Raw genomic sequence first — 21,608 nt, 5'->3', positions numbered from 1 at the left:
CATAGCTATTTCATGGACCTCCCCAAAAAACACATCTGTTCACCAATGTTTCATGACTAACATTTCTCATCTCTTTCCTCTTTCCTCATCCTTACCTTTTTAAGGAAAAGATACATTTCTCTCCTCTTGTGGAGAGAGGTTCTGCCCCCTTCCTAAAGCCTTGGCACCAACCATTTCATGACCCCATGGCCTCAACTTCCAGTCCAAGTAAGCTTATCATAACATTCCTTGAAGCAAACACTGTGCTCTCTCCTTCAGTGGAATGCTGGCGGACACAGTTTTCATCTTGTTTCATTACTGATTTTTATACTCCACCTTGTTCCAGATGGATAGTTTTGTGATCGGTCTTTCCAATCTGTGGTAATCTTTCCCCATTCATCATATGAACCCCAATATACTTTCTACATAGTGTCATATGTAAGGACATGACTAGCTCTGTAGCCTAAGACAAGTCACTTGACTCCTCTGAGTAGATGCCTCATCTAAGAAAGGGAACAAAACAAATTGATTTTGAAGATTCCTTTATGCCCTGAAATTCCATTGTATTATTATTCACTGAGTCTAATGCAACTGGTCAAGGAAATATTTTATATGTCTCCTGGAAAACTTACAACATCCTCTAAACATGTAACGATATAGAACAGGGAAATGTCAACAGGGTTGATCCTCAAATCTTTCATAGACATAAATGGCTATTTATATCCCCATCATTCTCAGAAGTCCGTGCTCTCTGCTCTACAACCCTATGGGGCAGTGCTATTTGAAGAGTTGTTTTTAAATCAACTACTTAGAAACAAAAAGATGCATCCTTTCACCCACCTCCTAATTTTGAAAGCATTGTAAGTATTTTATGTGGGTTGCAGAAAATTTAGAAAATATACAAAATCACAGAGGGTGACAAAAACCACCAATAATCCCTTCATGTAGATGTAACCGCTGTTAAACCTTTGGTGTATTTATTAAAAATAAGTAAATGAAATAAACATTGTTCTATGTTGTTTTATAGTCAGCTTTATTCCCTTAGCAACAGATGACACTTTCTCATTTCATCGTGAAATGTCTGGTGGCTCATTGTATTCCATTTTATGGGAAGCTATACTTGATTTAATTAAGTTTCTGGGTAGATATTGAGGGGTTCCCCTCCAATGTGTTATAAACAAACATCTAATGTATTATTTTCCCACCAGGTATTCTTAATGGTGAATTTCTAGATCACAAGTTATACACATTTCTGGGGTTTTAATATGGACTGTCAAATTGTCTTCCAAAAAGTATTCTGAATTTATACTTTCCCTAGCAGGACATAAGAGTGGTGGCTCTTCTTTGCAGCTTTGTTAACAATTAGTCGTGACCAATGATCACGTTGGCCAAGGACTTTGGGCAAAGTCCAGTGTGACAGCCAAACTCTGATATTGCTCTTTGATATTAGTGTGTTTATAAAACATCCAAAAATAGAACAGGAAAGCAAACAGCAACATTGATCATTTGGGGTCAGAGTCATCCACTGAGTATTGGAGCATGTAAACATACATCAGGGACTCTTCACCTGGTGTCTATGAACCTTACCCCAGACTTTTTTAAGTGTGTGCTCCAACTGTACAAACCTATCAAAAATAGAGGCTGTGGCTGCTACGAGGAAATCTGAGAATATATAAAGTGTTTATGAAAAAAAGGAGAAATGAAGGGTATGTTCCCGTAGTGAGTACACTTGTTGTATGGATCAACTGATTTCATTTTCAAAGTATAGTGTGGGTATTTCTTATACCCATTCTATCGATGAGAAAAATCAGAACTCAGAGTCTGAAACTTCTCCCATGGTCATGCAGCTAATTAAGAACAGATATGGGACCCTAAAGCAGTGCTGTTTCTGTTGTAACACAAAGATCTTCCTAGAAAGGAAGAATAAGGCTAGGATTAAACATGAAGTATGAAGATAATGTTAGGTTAAAGGCATAGTGACTAGTGCACATAGGACTTGAATGCATTTGTGCTGAGGAATCGAATGAATGACCAATATTTCCTTCTTATCCTTGGCTTCAAGTGTTCCTAAGCAATGACAAAGGGGTTGGGAGGCTTTCTCTTCCACAGAATTTTTTGGTCTCAGACTTCACCCTTTAATTATGGTTCATATTTTCTTCACTCCAAGTTAGTCTAAAACAGCTGACAATAGCTTTGTGTGCCATGACTGGGTGGAAGAGGCATGTGGGAAATGTTTTAGGCTGACTGATAAGAACCTTCTTTTTTGTTTTTTGGTAGGTAGCATACTGGCAATTTCATGCAGTTCAACTTAATAGTTCAAATCTGCAATGTTGATGTTTCTTTTTATTCTAAGTGTTTATGAGAGAAACAGGCCCACTTCGTCTTCCTTTTCAAGACCTTGGGTACACCTTTTCCATCTTCCATAGAGGAGAAGCAAGAGAAGTTTGCTTGCTCTTGGTGTAATAGTACTTAAGATGGCCCACCATTCTGGTGTTGGCTGCTTTGGTCAAGAGTTGGTGAGAGGCTTTGATGGGGGAGTGGAGATAGATCCAGTTGAGACCCACCAGGTCAGCAGCAGCATGGCCCAAGCACAGGGATAGGATAAGGACCAGGCTCTAACTCCTGTGATCGGGGGAGAGTGGATAAAGAATAAGGCAGAGGGAGAAGTAGGGAGAAAAAGGCAGAGTCTATGTATGACCTGAGGAATAATGTGGATATTTAGGTGAAGGAATAAGCCACAACCTTAGGAGTTAGACCTCAGGCCCAAAGTGGGAGCAGGCTTCACATGAGGGAAATTAGATGTGAGATCCAAGCAAATCAGGGCTCTTTCAGCATTTCCTACAGTCTGGTTCTGAGGGGAGCCATAGTGCATCAAAAGGCTTAGCTGTATACTGCGTTGAGGCCCAGGATAGGGGAGCAGCCAGGCTGATGTAAGGATTTAGGCATTCTGCATTCACAAGTTATAAAGGTTTGCCTTAATTCATTCACCTAGTAAACAGTTATTCAATTTATTTTCTGTTTTCAGCACTGTTCTAGTTGTTGAGAATAGAATGGTAAAAATACAAATTCTCTGTCTTCATGGATCTTCTGTTTTAATGGAGAAGAGGTATAGTCAACAAGGGAAAATATAAATAAAATAAAATGATGATGGTGTTATGAAGTAAATACCCACAGTGATGGAACAGAAGTAAATACCCCCAGTGATGGAACACCAGGAGGAGGGAGGCCTATTTTAAGTAGGGTTTTCCCAGGGCGATTGATTAGAGGCCACCCTTAGGAAGATCTGTGGGGGAACAGGCCAGACAGAAGGGAAAGCAGGTACAAAAGTCCTTGGGTGGGAACAGGCTTCAGGTTCTAGGGTCAGGGAAATGAAGAGGCCAGTGAAGGAGAAGAGAAGCTAAGAGAAGAGGCTGGAGAGATGGATATGAGGTAGGCTAGATAGGAATTTGGGGGTCCCAGTTAGGAGTTTGGGCTTTATTCTAAAGCACAATGGAAGGACATTGGAGGGTTTTCAGTGGTGGAATGACATGACCAGAATTGCATTTGAAAAATTTCACCCTGGCTGCTCTCTGCAAATTGTAGAGGGGCATCAGAGTATCCAGGTAAGAGACTTCAGAGCCCTGTGGGGGAATCAAAGCCAGTCCTTGACCCCTTGTGAGAGCTCCCAGAAAAGGCATTTTGCAAAGGATTACACTGCTTTTTTACAAGTATCTAAAATTTATATTGAGATGGAATCATGGACAGAATCTTTTAAAAGCTACTTGGCTTTCTTTTATGAAGATGTATGTAGAAACTAATGTTTGGAAAAGTGCCCAAATAGTTCATGCATCTTTTAATTAAATTAAGTGATTATTCATTCATTCATTTTTGTCTTTCTTTGATATAACAAATATTTAGTAGTCTTTGCTCTGTGCCATCTGCCCAAGGAGTTCAATGGAGAATAAATAGATAAGCTCTCTTCCCTCCTGTGGCTTGTGGTCTACTCTAGGAAGTTTTCATGGCCTACTAAGTTCTTTACGAACTGAGCCACATGGAAGGATGGAGAAGAAAGAGTTCTCTCAGGAGTGGGAACTTGATATATATTGGTTGACAAACCAATGATGTTGAACAAATCCTTAAGCTTCTTTGGTACTATTTCTTCCTTCAAACAGAGGAGAAAAGCTGGGTAGGGGGGTCATAAATTCAAAGTGGCTTCTTTAAGTATTGAAATTCTATCATGGAGAAGTTGGATAGAAGATCACGGTGGCATCACCTGAGTAACCTTAACATCACTAAAAGGACAATCAGACATTACTAGCCTCCTGAAAGGCACCATACAACATATGTCACACCCCCCGTGAATTCTTCTTGCCAAAAAATTGGACAATCGTCCAAGTCTGGTCAAGCTTCTGATTCTACCCACCAGCTTTCAGGAAATAATGGGATTGAGGGGCATACCAAATCCTTCCCAGGGAGTGAGAATATAACCAGCCAAATTTAACATGGACAATTCTATGGACAAATGACCTGGTTTCTTTAACAAATAAATGGCACAAAATGGTGCCGGGTTTGGGGTAAGAGGGCATAATTAGATTAAAGGAAATTTATCTTAATAATATCATATTAATTTCATTAAGGATGAAAATGGTACTGGATTTTGCTACAGAAAAAAAAGTCCTTAGTGTTTTTCACGCTGCAACATGAATGAACTTTGAAGAAATTATGTTAAGTAAAATAAGCCAGACACAAAAGGACAAATATCATATGATTCCACTGAAACTAGGATCTAGAGGAGTCAAACTCATAAGGACAGAAAGTAGAGTGGTGGTTGTCATGGGTTGAGTGAAGGGAGAACGGAGAGTTACTGTTCAATGGGAACAGAGTTTCAGTTTGGGAATATGAGAAAAGTTCTAGGAATGGGTGGTGGTGATGGCTGCACAAGAATGTGAATGTTCCTAATACCACTGAACTGTACGCTTAAAGATGGTTAAAATAGTAAATCTTGTGTCGTGTTTATTTTACCATCGCAACAAAAAAAGTCCTCAGGTGTTAGAGATAAATTCTGGATTAGTCACAGGTGAATAATACGACAGCTGGGATTTGCTTTAAAATAACTGGATAGAGCGGGATGCCTGGGTGGCTCAGTTGGTTAAGAGTCTGACTTCAGGGGCGCCTGGGTGGCTCAGTCGGCTAAGCGTCCGACTTCGGCTCAGGTCATGATCTCGCGGTCCGTGAGTTCAAGCCCCGCATCGGGCTCTGTGCTGACAGCTCAGAGCCTGGAGCCTGTTTCAGATTCTGTGTCTCCCTCTCTCTCTGACCCTCCCCCATTCATGCTCTGTCTCTCTCTGTCTCAAAAGTAAAAAATAAACGTTAAAAAAAATTGAAAAAAAAAAAGAGTCTGAATTCAGCTCAGGTCATGATCTCACCATTCCTGAGTACGAGCCCCACATCGAGCTCTCTGCTGTCAGTGTGGAGCCTGCTTGGGAGTCTCTGTCCCCCTCTTTCTCTGCCTCTCTCTCTCTCTTTCAAAAATAAGTAAAACATTAAAAATAAATAAATAATCTCAGAAAACAAAACAAACGAAACCCTGGAGGACAGAGAGGAAGCAGAACTAGGAAACTGTATGTAATTGCTGAAGTTGAGAGATGGGTAATGGGGGGTCAGTCACACTGCACCTTTGCTTTTATGTGTGTTAATCACTTGATAATATAAAGTTTAAGGTGCATCTATCATGTTTTGGTATGTTGAGTTTAATTTTCTGAGATGCTCTGAGCATTTAAACTCTTTTTAGAGGCCTCAAAAAAAAAATTCCCTTCAGTCTCTTGGTGCCCGGAGCTGTCATAGTATGAAATTGAGCATGAAATAAGCCCAAGCTTGAGGAGGTCACTGAGGCTGCTTTATAATGAGAAATCCCCTCCTGTGTTATACTTGACACCCCTGCCGACCTTGTCAGATTGTAGGGGAGAATAAACGAAATTGTATATATCAGCGTGGCTTATTGCTGCCTCCAACTTAGAATCATTAGGGAGCTTTTTCAAATACTAATGCTCAGCCCCCACCCCAAACCAATTGAGCTAGAGTCTCTGAGGGTGGGCACCAGGGAGCAGTAGTTTTAAAAAGCTCCCTCTGTGATTCTCATGTGCATTCAAGGTTAGGAACCACCATGAACCACCCTGCACCTAGCTGGTGCTCACAAAATGCTGATTGAAAATGAATCTGGAACTACTTACCTAGTATGCTCTGTTTCAGTCATTTGATAAAGCCTTTTATGGAAAAGAATTTATGTGCAACCTTTTTTCCCTCCCACCCAGGAGATCCAACTTCCAGAGGCTATGAACTTATTTCTTGAGCCTTTACTAGAGCAGGCACACTTATGCCCAAGAGAGTATCGTGGTGGCTGTTAGCAAGAGCCTGGAAAGATAAGAACAGTTTCAAAAAATGTTTTTGGGGCATCACAAAAACCCCATTGTAACACAACACTCTTTGGAATAACATTAAAGAAAAGTGAATTATGCCCGTTTATCAAAGGGAAAATGAAAGCCCCTTGGACACAAATTTTATTTTGAAGCTGAAGCCTTTAATCAAATTGACAATAAAAGATATGGTCCTTCTATGAACTGAGGAATGATAAGCAGCCATTTGCAATCTCAATATGTGGCTGCTGGAATTTAACTCTATGTTTCACCTCTGATGTGTTGAGAATGGACAGATTTTCCCAACAGAGAGAGAAATGAGTCCTTACTCAGTTAACTGCACGAGCACAGAGTGTAAACAACTCCACATATCTTCCCTCCCTCACCTCTGCACCTTGGAATTTGGAGAGAATATTCACAGGGCAGTCACTTCAAACAAACTGACCCAAAAAATGCTCTAAACTTTCATTGCAAATAACTCTTCCGTGAAGTGACAGAGTAAGTGATCCTAAACCTGAAATGTGTGTGTGCTGTGGGGGAGGGGCATCTTTTTCTTTTTTCAGAGCCAACCAGAGTTAAGCAGTAGAGGAGCAGTGTTGTTGGATTTAATAAATATAAAGTGCAGAAAGCCTGGTTAAATTTGAATTTGAAACTTTGTAAGTTTATTTATTTATTTTGAAGCAGGCGGGCGTGAGTGGGGAGGGGCAGAGAGAGACGGGGAGAGAGATTCCCAAGCAGGTCCCGCACTGTCAGCATGGAGCCAGACACAGGGCTCGAACCCACAAACTGTGAGCTGAACCCATGACCTGAGCTGAGACCAAGAGTTGGACGCTTAACCAAGTGAGCAACCCAGGTGCCCCAAATTTGAATTTCAGATAAATATTTGCAAATATTGCTCAGAATATACTAACACTAAACAACATTCAGGTTTTATTTGAAATGCAGCTTAAACTGGGCATCCTATATTTTATCCAGCAACCCTACAGGGAAGAAAAGAGAAGTCTTTTCAGATGTGAAGTCTAAACATCTTGCTCCAAGATGCCCAGGATATCTAGTCAGTAAATGTCCAAGAATATGGGCCAGGAAGGTGATATTGACAGCCAGTATAAGGAAGTCAGTGTATCAGTTATCAAATGCTACATAACCTATCACTCCAAAATCATGTGGTTCAAAATAATAATCATACATTGTTAGTGCTTTTGCAAGTTGGCTATGGTTTTTTCATCTGGAATGGACTTGGATGAACAAATCTGCCTGTAAATGTAATCTTTGGTTAGATAGGGATAACTCCATTCAGGCTATTGCAGATTGGAAGGCTCTCACATATCTCTTATCCTCTTCTAGGAACCAGTGATAACAAAGTGTAAACAGAAATATGTGAGCCCTTTTTAAAAAATTTTTCTTAAAATGTTTATCTTTTTGAGAGAGAGACAGAGTGTGAGCAGGGGAGGGGCAGAGAGAGAGAAAGACACAGAATCTGAAGCAGGTTCCAGGCTCTGAGCTGTCAGCACAGAGCCCCGTGCAGGGCTTGAACTCGTGAATCAAGAGATCATGACCTTAGCTGAAGTCAGACACTTAACCGACTGAGTCACCTTGGCGAGAAATATGTGAGCCCTTTTAAGGCCTAAGCTTCGAACTGGCTCATTGTTATTTCTGCCCACATGCCACGGGCCAAAGCAAATCATGTGGCCAGACTCAAAAGTCAAAAGGTAGGGAAGCCCACTGCCCCCATGAAGAGGCCATGAAAGGCTGTGAATGTAGGAGTGAAGACCTGGGACTGGTGATTCAATCGACTACAGGCAGGCGTGGGGAAAGTGAGACTCAGGAGAAGGAAGTGAAGTCCCTGGTAGCTTCGGAGCTAAAGAGGACTCAGACACAGGAGGAGGCGGAAGCAGGAGGTCAGTTACTGTGAAACGGGGCTTCAAGGGTCAGAGGGACCCAGATATAAGGCCTATTTATTCCAATATATCCATGTTTGCCTAGAAAAGTCCTCATGAACTGAGGTGAGACTGAGTGTGAAGGTGGGGTTTTAATGGTCTCAGTTGTGGAAATTTGAGGCTGAGCATAAGGTTTGATGTTCTCTTAAATGTTATCCACAACTCACATGTACTCCTTGCTGTCTTGCATTAATTACTCCTTTGGCTGAAGGGACAACACATTAAGACCATTAGAAAAACAACAACTAATTTGCATCAATCAATGTTGTAATCATTACTTTTCCCATTCCAGTAAGAGAAATCCAACTTAAACTAGCTGAAGCTATAAAGGGAAATTATTAACATAACTAAAAAGATGGGACACTAGCTTCAGGCAGGGCTGGATCCAGGTGCTCAGATGATGTGAATAGGATTCTGTGTCTTTCCATCCCTAGGTTCTGTGTTGGCATCATGCTGAGGCAAGCTGTTGCTTCATGATGCCACAATGGTTGCTGAAAACTCCAGATTTACTTTATCAACTTGGCACCCCAGGCAGAAAGAGCATTCCTCTTTTCATTTATTTCAGTGAAAATCCTGGAATTGAATTTTAGGCTTAATGTGGGTCAAATGTCCACCTCTGAACCAATCCCAATGACCAGGATTCTGATTTACTAGACCTGGGTGTCCAAACCCGGATCATGAGGTTTGGTCAGCCCCACCTAAACCACATGGACTGAATGGGAGAGGGAAAATGGAAGTATGATTAAAGGTGAGAAATGGGGGCGCCTGGGTGGCGCAGTCGGTTGAGCGTCCAACTTCAGCCAGGTCACGATCTCACGGTCCGTGAGTTCGAGCCCCACGTCAGGCTCTGGGCTGATGGCTCAGAGCCTGGAGCCTGTTTCCGATTCTGTGTCTCCCTCTCTCTCTGCCCCTCCCCCGTTCATGCTCTGTCTCTCTCTGTCCCAAAAATAAATAAACGTTGAAAAAAAAAATTAAAAAAATAAATAAATAAATAAAAATAAAGGTGAGAAATGGGTGCTGGGTAGGCAACAAAGCTACAGACGTCTCCATCCAATGGCTCCCTGTTTTCCTTAGAGTAAAAGATCGTACAGCATCTGCTTTTCCTAACTCATTCCCTCATCTCCTACCACTCTCTCCATTCCATTCTACTTTAGCTTTACTGGGTATCCTGCTCATACATAAGCATTCAAGGAGCACGTGGTCTTAAGGACTCTAGGCCACCTGTTTGGTCACTTTCTTACTGAGACCTATGCTAAACCCTTAATGTTAATAGCAGTCTGACCTTCTATCACTTCCAATCTCTCTTACCCTGACTTACTCTTTTTTCCCTTTTTCATAGCACTTCTGATACTATATAACTTAAGTTTTTTATCATGTTTATCGTTTATTCACTATCTCCACTTTCACTCCTGCCTCTCTTCATACCTCCATAGAGTATCAGCTGCATGAGGACAAAAGTTCTTTGTATCATAGACTAAAATATCGCAAGTACCAATGGTAATAATTGATGCTCAATAAATATGTGTGGAATGAATGAATGGACCTAATATAGTTTCCAAGAGATGCTAAGTATCAGGTTAATTTGATAGGAGAGGAGGAATTTGTCAGGGTTGCAAATCTGTGGCAATCCAACTGTATAACTCCCCAGTTATGTACCCATGACAGAAACATGGTTTTTGCATAAGGTCTTCCTCTTGAATCTGGACAAGGCCCACCAGGAAGGCTCTATCAATCAGTGGAGGGTGTCCAGATATTAATATTTTAGTCTTTCACACAAGTTGGAACTTGGGGTATCAGCACAGGGGTGATACAAACTGAGAGTGCCAGATGCTTGTCTGGTGGTGGTGGTGGCTGGGGGGTGGAGTTTGATGAAAGTGCTAGATGCCATCAAGGTGGAGGTGATGGGCATTGAAAGGGAGATAGAGCTATGTCTAAAGCAAGACTAGATCTTTATATATCATACCTCATCTTGGAGGGAACAATCTGAGTTACCTAGCTCAAAATCAAAGGGTGGATTATGTGCTCATGGCATGTATATACTCATGAGGCATCTAAATATATTTTTGTTTTTACCAGCTGGTCAATTCTCTTCCCTATTGACTAGGGCATTTCTCAAAGTCCCTGCCCTGTTGCCAATATCATGAAATCCTTCAGGTGTGGGCTTGGAGCTTTCACCCCATTTTCTTGAGCCATTACCTGCTCAGGAAATTATCTTTCTCAGACAGGAGCAGCATTGGCTGGGCTCTAGGGAGATCCAGTGCCTGCTGCCCAATTTCCATTTGGTTTTCTTCCTTTTTTCCTCCCTCTCTCCCTCCCTCTCTCTATCTCTCTTTCTTTATTTCTTGAGAGAGAGAGAGACTCTCTCATGACTGTGAGATAATGACCTGAGCCAAAGTCAGATGCTTAACTGACTGAGCTACCCAGGTGCCCCTCCACATTTGATTTTCTAAGGAGGAAATGTTTGTTACTCGCTAATACTTAGGTCAATGCTATTGAGGAATATAATAGAGAGATGGAGAGTGAAATAGGATTTATAGTGAGTGGGAATGTGTGCCTCTTCTGGACAGAGCAAGTATTTGGAATAGAACACATTTGGAAGGCCCTATTTGAAAGGTTATTTCTTGGGGCTTTTCTGAGAGAGCTGCACTTTTTAACTTAGAAAACAATAAAAAAATATAGGCAGTTTGTGGTGAAAGCAGAACAATGGGTGGAACCCCAAATTAACACTTGGGGCTGTCTTAACTTGGGGATCTCAAGGACAGCACAGATCCTTAGGAATGTCTTTCTTTGCCAGTGACCTCATGTGTTTATTTAACTGTCCAGCTGAGGGCTCACCCTGACAGTTCAGCAACTAAGCAGAGTCTGCCCATTTAGGGTGACGATTCAGACCTAAGAAAGGGAGAGCTGTCCCACAGGGCTGCAGGAAGACTATTCAGGGACCTTCTGCTTTTCAGGATTTTTCTTTTTTTATCCTTTTCTTCTTTCTCTCATCGCAAGCTGCTGGTGATTGAGCTCTCGTCCTTGTATTCCGTGATTGTGCTCAAAAGGACTTGCAACTGTGCAAAAGTTGGCAACAGGCAGTTGCTGCCCTCCAGGGAAGGGCCAAGAGGCCTTGGGGTGGAGGTAAGGCGGGGAGGTGGGAAAGACACTGGAAAGAAGCAAAGGATGGCTTGTGTCAAGAGAGTGCTGCCCCGAATGGTTGGGGGAGGTAGGAAGATGTGACTGAAAAGGAAGAACTGCTTCTTTACTCAAAGGGGATTTCAGCAAAACATCTTCCAGAAGCTGCATTTGTTTCCCTCACAGAGGTGAACAGGAAAGGTGGAAAGGGACAGCCAGGTGAGGGCGATTTCTGCTTTTCATTTGATCACTCTCCACACTGTTCGGATAGGTTACCTCATATAGGTGTTGCTTTTTAATGGAAATTTTAAGAAAAGACAAATTTAATGAGAACAAACTAAATCATACGGACTTTACCTACTCTATTTTCTAGGATGCAAGAAAAAGGGCTTCATTTTCTAGCTGTGTGGACTTTGGCAAATTGTTTAAGTTTTCTGTGGCCCATTACCTCATCTGGAAAATAGGATTAATGGCATCAGTGAATGGCATCATGGAGTGAGTGTGGGGATTTGATGACAAAAGGTATGTAAAGTGCTAACAGCGGTCATCACAAGCGCTCCATCATGCTGGCTATCACTGGTATTGTCCAAATTCCGTTCTAACACAGAACTCAGCAATTTGGGCTTGTTTGTCCTAAAATCAGTGCCTCATGGTCATGGCAAGTGACCACAGCATCTGGAGCTGTGATGGATGATGATGGTGGTGGCGGCCATGGTGGTGGATAGATAGTTCCTGAACATGCAGCCCATCAGAAGTGGGGAAAGGAGCAGATGTTTGAGACTGAAGCCATAGGAACGGGCAGAAGGCAAGGTTGATGGGGTCACAAACACACCTGTCATCATCTTAGTAGAATAAATTATCTGCCTTTCAACATGTCCTGAATATGTCTGAGATAGATCTGAGAGGAATAGATAATGTGAAATGGCCCAAGTGGTAAACAAGTATTCTTTCATTTGGTGAAAATGTAGTCTTCCCTGCCGTCTTCTACCTGTACCCCTTTGAATTATTTACCTTTCTATTGAATACATACAGGGCTAGAAGCTACATGTAGATTTTAGCCACATCTAGGATCATAAAAGACTGAAAGGAACCATACAAATCAATTGGAGAGTATCTCAAGTAACAGAAAACAAACTAATTTATACAACTAGGATATTTACTTATCACATGTAATAAGTTTAGCAGTAAGGTGGACTTCAGGTTTGGTTGATCCAGGAGCTCAACGATGCCATAAAGTCTGGGTTCTATTTCTCTCTCTGCTGTGCCATCCCTGGTGTACAAGTTGTGTTCTTGGGCTACTTCCTATGGTCATAAGGTGTTTGTCAGTGGCAGGTGGGACAACATGCTTTCTTGTTTCTAACCAATGGAGGGAGAGGGGTGAAGGAAAGAGAATGAGACAGAGGGAGAGAGAGAGCTTCTCCTTAACCATGGAAAAACAAGTCCTTTTCTGCGGTCATATTGAGTTAATTTAGGATAGTGCTCACTCCTGGACCTGTGCTAGTGGCCTGGTGGATGCTGTGCGGTACAGGAATTTTAAACCAATCATTAGCAAGGAGTATAAAATGATTAGCTTAGACCAAGATTCTCAACCTTGGGTCTATTGACATTTAGGGGTAAGTCTTTATTTGGGGGGCTGTCCTGTTCATCATTGACTATTTACCAGCATTCCTCATGTCTACCCACATGGTCCCAAAAGCAAGGGACAGTGTGGCTTCAGGTGAGGCTGGGAGGACGACAAGGGCAAGATGAGGCATATTAAGGATTTCAGTTTTTATCTGGAAAGCACCAGTAAGCTACCAAATGGTTTTAGTTGGGATCTGTAGAAAGAATAGGAGAAGATTTGGAGGGAAGACAGTGGGACCAGTTATTGCTGGAGAGCAGGTAATGAATGATGGCAATTTTAGTTAGGGTGGTGGATATAGAAACAGAGATAGATGGACATAATTTCAGTGTATTCATGAGTTAAACTAGGGAGGACCTCGTGCTGAATAGACAAGAGGGGTGAGGAAAGGAAAGTAGTAAGGATGTCTCATAGGTTTCTTGTTTTCTCACTCCAGTGGACATAAGATTTCTCATGAGATGGGGAGCACTTGGGTAGGAGCAGACTGTGGAGAGAAGATTGTGTTCTGGTTGTGCTGAGTTTGAGGCCTGTGTAAGTAGAAATGTCAAGTGGGCAGAAAGAGATACAAGCATGGTGCTCAGGGGAGAATACACAACTGGAGATAATAACTGGAGCCATGTGTGTGATAAGAACTCAACTTAGGGACTTGTAGGATAGAGATCTATGAGTCTTGGGAGAAACATCTAGAGGAATAGAAGGGATTCCAGGAGAGGGTTTTATTCCTTAACCCATAGGAGGAGAGCACTTTGAGAGGGAGGGCTGGATCAGCAGTGGTATATGCTATTGGGGGGAGATGGGAGATAAGGACCAAAATATTGTCCTTTGGATTTAGTGACATGCAGGCCATTGGTGAACCCCGCGAGAGCCATTTTGGGAATGGTGGGTGTTGGGGCCAGAAGACAGGCTGGAGAGGCCCAAGCAATGCCTAGGAGAAGATATGGAGTAGATTCCTCATAGAGAAGTTTGGCTATGGAAGAATGGAGGATAGGCTAGTAAAGGGGAAAGTGAGGATGACTTTCTCCCAGAAAAGGGGAGAGCTTTTCTGTAGGATGAGAGACACTTTACCATGTTCAACTGGTTTATTGGTTCCAATAAACAGAGGTTGGAAAATATAGGAGAGACAGAGGTAGAGGTAGGGGGAGGGAGGGAGGGAGAGAGAGAGAGAGAGAGAGAGAGAGAGAGAGAGAGAGATTGGAAATGGATACTGTAAGTTTCCTGAAAATACAGGAGGGGATAGAATCCAGACCTATGAGCCTTAGAATTATAACTAGAGAGGAAGGACAAAACTGTAGGTGGGCTTGAAGTGTTTGTGGCAGGAAGTTGATAGCATTCCTATTTGAACTCTTCTATGGTTTCTGTAAAGCAGGAGGCTCTGTGTCTGTATGGAGAATGGATGGGAAGTTTCTGTGCTCAGATACATTTGGGAAACACTGTGTTAAGGTCAAGCAATTATCTTCACCAATGGACTTTTCAGAGTCTTTAGTACACAAGAATTCCTTGTGGGTGTCCAAGGAGGGATAGAGCACATATCATTCCTTATTGTACCACAGAGCTCTTTAGGTGCATAGCACCTCATGGAACCAGTGTTTCACAGCAGACTTTCTGGAAAAGGCTGAACAGGATCAACAACTTCACTTTATGGTGGAGGAAACTGCAATCCAAAGATGGAAAGGGACTTGGAGAAAATCACTTGGTTAGATTAGCAGGTGTGGAGGGCCCTTCTGTAGAGAGAACAGGGACTTCCCCAACCCTTACTTTCTGCTAGCATTGCCCTCTCATTCTTGATTGTTCTGTGTGACCCTAGACTCCAGCCATACTGGGACAATCTGGTTTTACTTGGAAATATAAAATGAGACAGAGGTAGCCATTACATCTTTCTATGTGACATGAAAGAGTATGAGGCAGGATACAAATCTATTGCCTCTGGGTTCAGCCTACCTGGAGTCCATAATAGAACCAGCTGTGTGCCCTTGAGCAAATTACTTAATTTCTCTGTGTCTCAGTTTCTTCATCTGTACAAAAGTGGTATTCATGGCATCCTTACCACAAAGAATCGTTGTGATGCTTAAACATGATAATACTTATAAACAGCTTAGAATAGTGTCTGACCCACATTAATAGTAACTATTAGCTATTACGGGGAGCAGAGGGGCAGCTGTGTTCCATCCCATAAACAGGGCAGCAGGAAAATCTACTCTGGCAGAGAAAAGAAAAATAAACAGATGTGTTGAGCAAAGTAGAAAAGAATAATAGAGAAGGCATATTCTTTCCAGAGGCTTGGATCTGTCTTTTGGACCAAGGAAACACCCCATGTCTGTATGATAAATATGTTAGTTTAAGCTATCCTGGTGACTTGCAAACAAAGACATATAATGAGCACAGTGGCTGAGACAGGATCTGAACCCAAGTCCCCTGGCTTCCAACCCAGTACTTTGGTGATTATGGCATGAAGTTTGTTTAGAACCTGGATGTGACTTAGTGAGAAAACTCTTCTCCCAGAGGAACAAAACAGACTTTTGCAGCCAGGGACAGACTATGTCAGGGATTATATTAAGTGTCCCTGGTTTCAAGAGAGGCAGACTTTTGACCTTCCAGCTGTGGTAGCCCAGATCTGATTGAAAAGGCTGAAGGTGTTAGAGACTCAGGGACCAGGGCTCCAAAAGCATTTTAGCTCCTCCCTTTAAGATTTTCAACTCAGTGGTTAGTCTGTGACATCACCTAGAAATGGATGCAATGGGTAATCCTTGTGGATTCTGAGTTTTCCATGAACGTCCATAACTCCAGACATCAGTCTGCACACTTCTCCCTGCCTGGAATGTTCTTCCCTTTCGTTTCTGCCTGAAGAGGGCCTCCTTTGGTGGATCTCCAACTGTAGCGGGCTGGAGAATCACCTGGGAAAACTTGTCCACTTTTTTGGACCTCTCATGAAATTCTGACTCAGGCAGTCTGGGATGGAACCCAGGCGTCTGCTTGTTAGACAGGCATCTCAGATGATTCCGATGTTGGAGATTCAAGGGCCACTCTTTGAAAAAACTCCATATTCTTTTATCCAGACATTCTGAAAAGAATTCCAGAATTAAGGAACATATGGGTGAGATTTTTAAAGACAATTTTGATGTTGAAGTCAAGGTTGTGTGGGGGCTAGTTTTTTTTTTTTTTATCTCGAGCCTTAGTTTTCTGGTCTGTTAAATAGGGTTGTTAGTGGAGACACCTCTCTCTAGAGGTTGCTGCACAGCTCATATGAGCTCAGTGCAAACGAAGGCAGTTTGTTAGCTGTGAAGTCAATGGCAGTAATTATTTTGTATTAAAATGTGAATCTCTTCTGGAAAGGTCTCAGTGATATATAATCTAATGTTTAAGTTTTCAGCAGGAGAGGACTAGAGCAGGAACCACATCTTATTTTCTACTGTATCCCCTGTCCTACCTCAGTGCCTAGTGTATAGCAGAAGGCTTAATTTTTGTTGATAAGGACCTAATATTTTTAAGCTTTTGAATGCAAATGAGTCATCATTCAAGATGCTGATTGGCTGACGACAGTTCTCTTTGGTCGGATACAAAATAATGAGGATGAAGAAACTGGTTATTAATGCAAAGAGGCTAAGAAGAGGCAGTGAATAGCGGCACAAAAATAGCCTCAATAATTATAAGTCTTACAAAGCCTGTTGCGACACACTTTATGAGTCAAAAATGAAGTGTGTGTGACATGAAATGAATCATTATGTGAATAAGAGAAGGAATCTTATTTATCTAAATGTGTTTTGTCAGCAGTAATGCTCTTTCCTAAATGATGGGTGCCCTTAAACAAAAGTGATGGGTAGCATTGTTAGTATCTAACAAAATATGTGTTGAACACTTATGTCCCTAATATGTACTAATGTGTAAAGTAACATATGTGTCTAACATAAAATAGGTAAAATTCTTCTTGTAAAAACATCACGGTTGTTCAGTATTATGTTGGCTCTGGATTCACCTTAGCGAAAAGAGGAACAAGACACTTAACTAAGTTTTCATGTATCAACTCCTTGCTCTTTGAGAATGTATGGCTAGCATCTTTCTTTGACTTTGGAATTGGACACTGTATAGAAATAAGAAGATAATATTTTCCCATTTATCTTCATCCAGAACAATCTCTTAGCGTTGCCCTATGCTATTCTCATAAGCTGCTTGTCTTATATATCAAAATGTACATATATTCATACTTACATTATCTGTAATTATTTCTAGTGTTTTTATTGAGAGTGGGGATGGAAGGTATTTCTTTGGTATATTGTTACCTTGTTTCCAGAACAAAATTGACACAGTTTACCATCTATACTGATTTGCTACGATACATTGAAAGTATTGGGTTTTAGTAAATAAATCCCTTCTTCCACTTCTGAGTTTGAAACAATTGAGAGAATCACATAAGAGGCAGACCAATGGAGATCCACATTTTTCCTTCATGACTAATAAGTGAAAGGGTAGTCCTAAAACACAGCTAGATGGGTTTGCTAAGATCTCTCTTATGAATTAAGTAGCCAAGACTGCTAGCCCTAATATCCAATCCCTCTTTTTCCTTAGTAATAAAATTCCCAGGTGTTAGTGAGACACATAGTCATTCATAATAAAGACCATATTTCCTAGCTTCCTTCGCAGCTAAATATGGCCATATGATTAGGTCCTGTCCAATGCAATTTGATGGTGTGTGTAACTGCCAGATAGCCCTTAAAGGGAAATTTTTCCTTATCCCTTTCCTTCTTTCTGCTGAGTGGAATGTGGTGTGATGACTGGAACCCAATAAGCCATCTTGCCCCACTGAGTTCTAACTACATGTTGACAATGATGGAACAATAGGACAAAAAAAGCTGGTCTTCTGAATGCCATTGCAATTATTAATTTTATATTTCAATTTGACTAGACCACAGAGTGCCCAAACACTTGGCTAAACATTATTTCTGGGGGTGTCTGTGAGGATGTTTCTGGAAGAGATTAGCATTTGAATTGGTGGACTCAATAAAGCATCTTGCCCTCCCAAATATAGGTGGACATCTTCCAATCTGTTGAGGGCCTAAAGAGAATAAAAAAGCAGAGGAAGGGAGAATCTGATCTCTCAGCCTGACTGCACAGCTGGAACATCAGTCTTCTCCTGTACTCAAACTCCAACCAGGACTGTATCATTGGCTTCTTTAGTTCTCAGACTATCCCACTGGCTTCCCTATGTCTCCAGCCTACAAGTGACAGACCATGAGACTTCTAAGCCAATTCTCTCCGTGTCTGTCTCTGTCACTATCTCTGTCTTTCTGTTTCTTTGGAGAGCCCTGACTACAACAGATTTTAGTTCTGAGAATTGTCCAGAAGGTGAGCCTGTTGATAAAGACCTAATATTTTTAAGCTTTTGAATGCAAATGAGTCATCATCCAAGATGCTAATTGGCTGACGCCAGTTCTCTTTGATGACATAAGATAGCTAAAAGTGGATCTGAAAGGCAGAACATTCAGCTAGAGAGTTTTGTTCTTGAGTGTTAACATCTCATGGAGTTTGCCTTGCTAAATTTTAGATTACCCTGGGACCTGTCATCCCTTCTTTATTTTCCATTTCTCACTTTCGAAATGGGAATGTCTATCCTATGCCTCTAGGTATTCATGTATTTGAAGCACATAACTTGTTTGGCTTCACATGTTCACAGCTGGTGACGCATTTTGCCTCAAGAAAAATCATATCTTAAGTCTTACTGATTTCTGATTTAGATGATATTTAGATAAGACTTTGGACTTCAGACTTTAGAGCTGATGCTAAAATGAGTTAAGACCTTGGAGCTTCGAGGGTGGAATTAATGTATTTGCATGTGAGAAGTACATGGATTTTGGAGGGCCAGGGGCAGAATGCTATGGACCAAATATGTCCTCCCAAAATTTACATGTTGAGGCCCTAGTCTCCAAAGAGATGGTATTGGAGATGGTAATCAGATCATGATGGTGGAGCCATCATGAATGGGATTAGTGCCCTTATTAAAAAAAAAAAAAAAAAGACAAGAGAGAGATGATCTTTTGTCTGTCATGTGAGACCACAATGAAAAGACAGCAGTCTGAAAACCAGGAAGAGGGCCTTCACTTGAAATTCAATTGGCTGGCACCTTGGTCTTTGACTCCTATCCTCCAGACCTGTGAGAAAGAAATTTCTGTTGTTTAAGCCACTAGCCTGTGGTATTTTGTTATAGCAGTTTGAGCTAAGAGAGTAATAACGTGCCATTGTGGTCCTGAACTACCTACCTCTGGATTTCATTTACACAAGGTAAAAGATAAACTTCTGTGTGACTTAAACTCTAGTCATTTTGGGTTTTCTTTCATTTGCAGTCAAATGTAATATTAAATAATAGTTATTTAAGAAGCTAAAAAACACCTTTAAGATCACCAGCCCAATAATCTTCATTTTGTTGATGTGAACCAGAGTGGTTAAGAGATTTTTCAAAAGTTGGTAACAGGGTTCCTGTGGGTCCATTACACTAACCAGGACCAGCGCTTCAGTCCCTCAAAGGTCTGTGCCTGTGCCTTTCTCCTGGGACTTTGATAAATTGGGAGGAAAAGAGGAGCAATACAGATGGAAGAGAAAGACACGAACAAAGGCTAAAAAATAGAATTGCCAACACATTCTGCAGACAGTAAGTAGACCATTGTGGTTACTACAGTGGGTGAGTTACGGTGTTAAGAAGTAGGATGAGCAGGGCCATTTATATGCATTTTTAAATGCCAGGGAAGTGTTGTGAATTCACCTTTTTTCAAAGAAGGAGCCATGAGGATTTTGAAGCTGGTTTATTGTTATGTGACCCTAGACCAGGCACCACGCAAATTATGTGTCATGAGACTGTGAGCTCCTCAAAGGCAGGAGGGCTTAGCTAAAGCATCTCCCCAGTGATTTGCAAGACAAAGCTCAAGTACCTTAGCATGCCCGCCAGACACATCTCCTAACATTCTCCTCCATGATTTCAGGCTCCAGAAATACTAAGGTGTTTTCAGGATGCAGCATCTGACAATTCCATGTTTTAGTGGATTAAAGCAAAACTTATTTCTCCAGCATGCTGCATGCCAGTTGCAAGTGAGCAAAACGATTCTGATCATCACCATGGTTCAGCCCTCCAGACTGATGGAGGCTCGATCCCAAAACAAGCTCCAGGTTGGCAGAGGCAGGGAAGACAGTACAGTGAACCAGGCACTGAGTCCTAAAGCTGCTGCCCAGAGGTAACACACCCTTCATTCACCTTTCATTGGCCAAAAATTCACATAGCCAAGACTGCCTCCGTGGAGTGCCAAGTATATCCTCCCTAGGGAAGAGAAACAGTTTACTGTAGCCCGCACGCCTCACCTTGCTATCTCTGCCCCTGCCAAGCTGGTGTCCTGTGCTCCCGTAGTACCCCAAGCACACCTGTGTTCCTCCTCCTCCTCACTGCTCACTGTGCCGGACACCAGGCTAGGCTTTTCCCACCCTTTCTCTTATTCAATCCTCACAAGTGACTCTGCCAAGTCAGTGCTATTATGAACCTCACTTTACAGAGGAAGAGGTTGAGGTGGAGATGTGGACAGCTAGCTGTTTGTTTCCTGCTTCTGTCTGTGTTTCTCTAACCCTGTGGTGACCCATTCTGATTTCTGCCTCTACCAGCCTTCCTTGTTTGTCTCCTCCACAGCTTCCAGAGATGGCAGTGGCTTTGGAAATCCCAGAGGTGGGACCACCTGCAATACCTCTGGCCAGGGATAGGAAACTGGGAACAAAGACAAGGTGCTCTGGGAACACAGAATTGAGTAACTCTGTTGATGAAGAGGAACAGGAAGGCAGTGGCCTGGCAAACACGTCAGGTCCAGTTTGCTGGTAGAATGGCCTGTGTGACGTGTGGCAGGCCTAGGAAGGGACAGGTGTTGCTTATACGCTCTTATTAGAGAGACACTTTTTATCTGCTCTCTCTGTAGTTCAGAATCTGGGCTCCACATGTAGTGATGATGATGATGACAGCAAACATTATATTGTATGCTCAGATGGTAGATGGCATGTAATGATACTGCTCAGCGTTATTTTAGGTTCTCTCTCTCTAAACATATTTAAGTGTCACAATACTCTTGGGAGGGGAGACTATGATTATCCTCAATTTGCAGATGATGAAAATGAATCAGGGAAGTTAAGTGATCTGCCCAAGGTCACATAGCTACTGAGTAGCAGAGACTGGACTTAATCCCAGGCAGTCTGTCTTGAGGGTTTGTGTTCTTTCCTCTGTAATTTTCACACGAGTGCTTTCTCTGGGCTGAGTTCCAAGTGTCTTACATGTATTAACTCATTTGCCCTATGCAACAAGCAATTTTTGATGTGTGCACCCTTTTTATTCTCAGTTGACACATAGAAAGTTGAGGCGCAGACAGGTTAGGTAATTCGTCCAAGCTCGCACAGAGGTACTTAGCAGAGCTGGGGTTTAAATCCAGGGAATCAGACCCCAGACCTAGCGTTGTCAGCTACTGTGCCACACTATCCCAATGTTTGTTTAGCTATAGCCTACTGGATACAGAGTTCTCTATATTGAGACCAGATGGGTTTGGGTATAGA

General features: G+C 41.9%; 1 protein-coding gene across 2 annotated transcripts in view; it reads left to right on the top strand.

Annotated features, from left to right (window-relative positions):
- LOC147578949 (uncharacterized) overlaps window positions 1-21,608 on the top strand; it is an 89,889-nt gene that overhangs the window by 46,457 nt on the left and 21,824 nt on the right. Inside the window, exon 5 of one of the 2 annotated variants that reach the window (XM_086712515.1) lies at window positions 11,799-12,184. The exons of the other annotated variant lie outside the window; for it this stretch is intronic. Coding sequence (XP_086568641.1) covers window positions 11,799-11,827 — 29 coding nt within the window. The 3' untranslated portion in view covers window positions 11,828-12,184. Of the gene's footprint in view, window positions 1-11,798; window positions 12,185-21,608 lie in introns of those variants that run through there. 2 annotated transcript variants of the gene reach the window in all.

Source organism: Puma concolor, chromosome B4 (assembly GCF_028749965.1).
Source record: "Puma concolor isolate L17-30 chromosome B4, mPumCon1.1.hap2, whole genome shotgun sequence".
Classification (NCBI taxonomy): Eukaryota; Metazoa; Chordata; class Mammalia; order Carnivora; family Felidae; genus Puma; species Puma concolor.
This window is presented reverse-complemented; position numbering and strand designations above follow the sequence as displayed.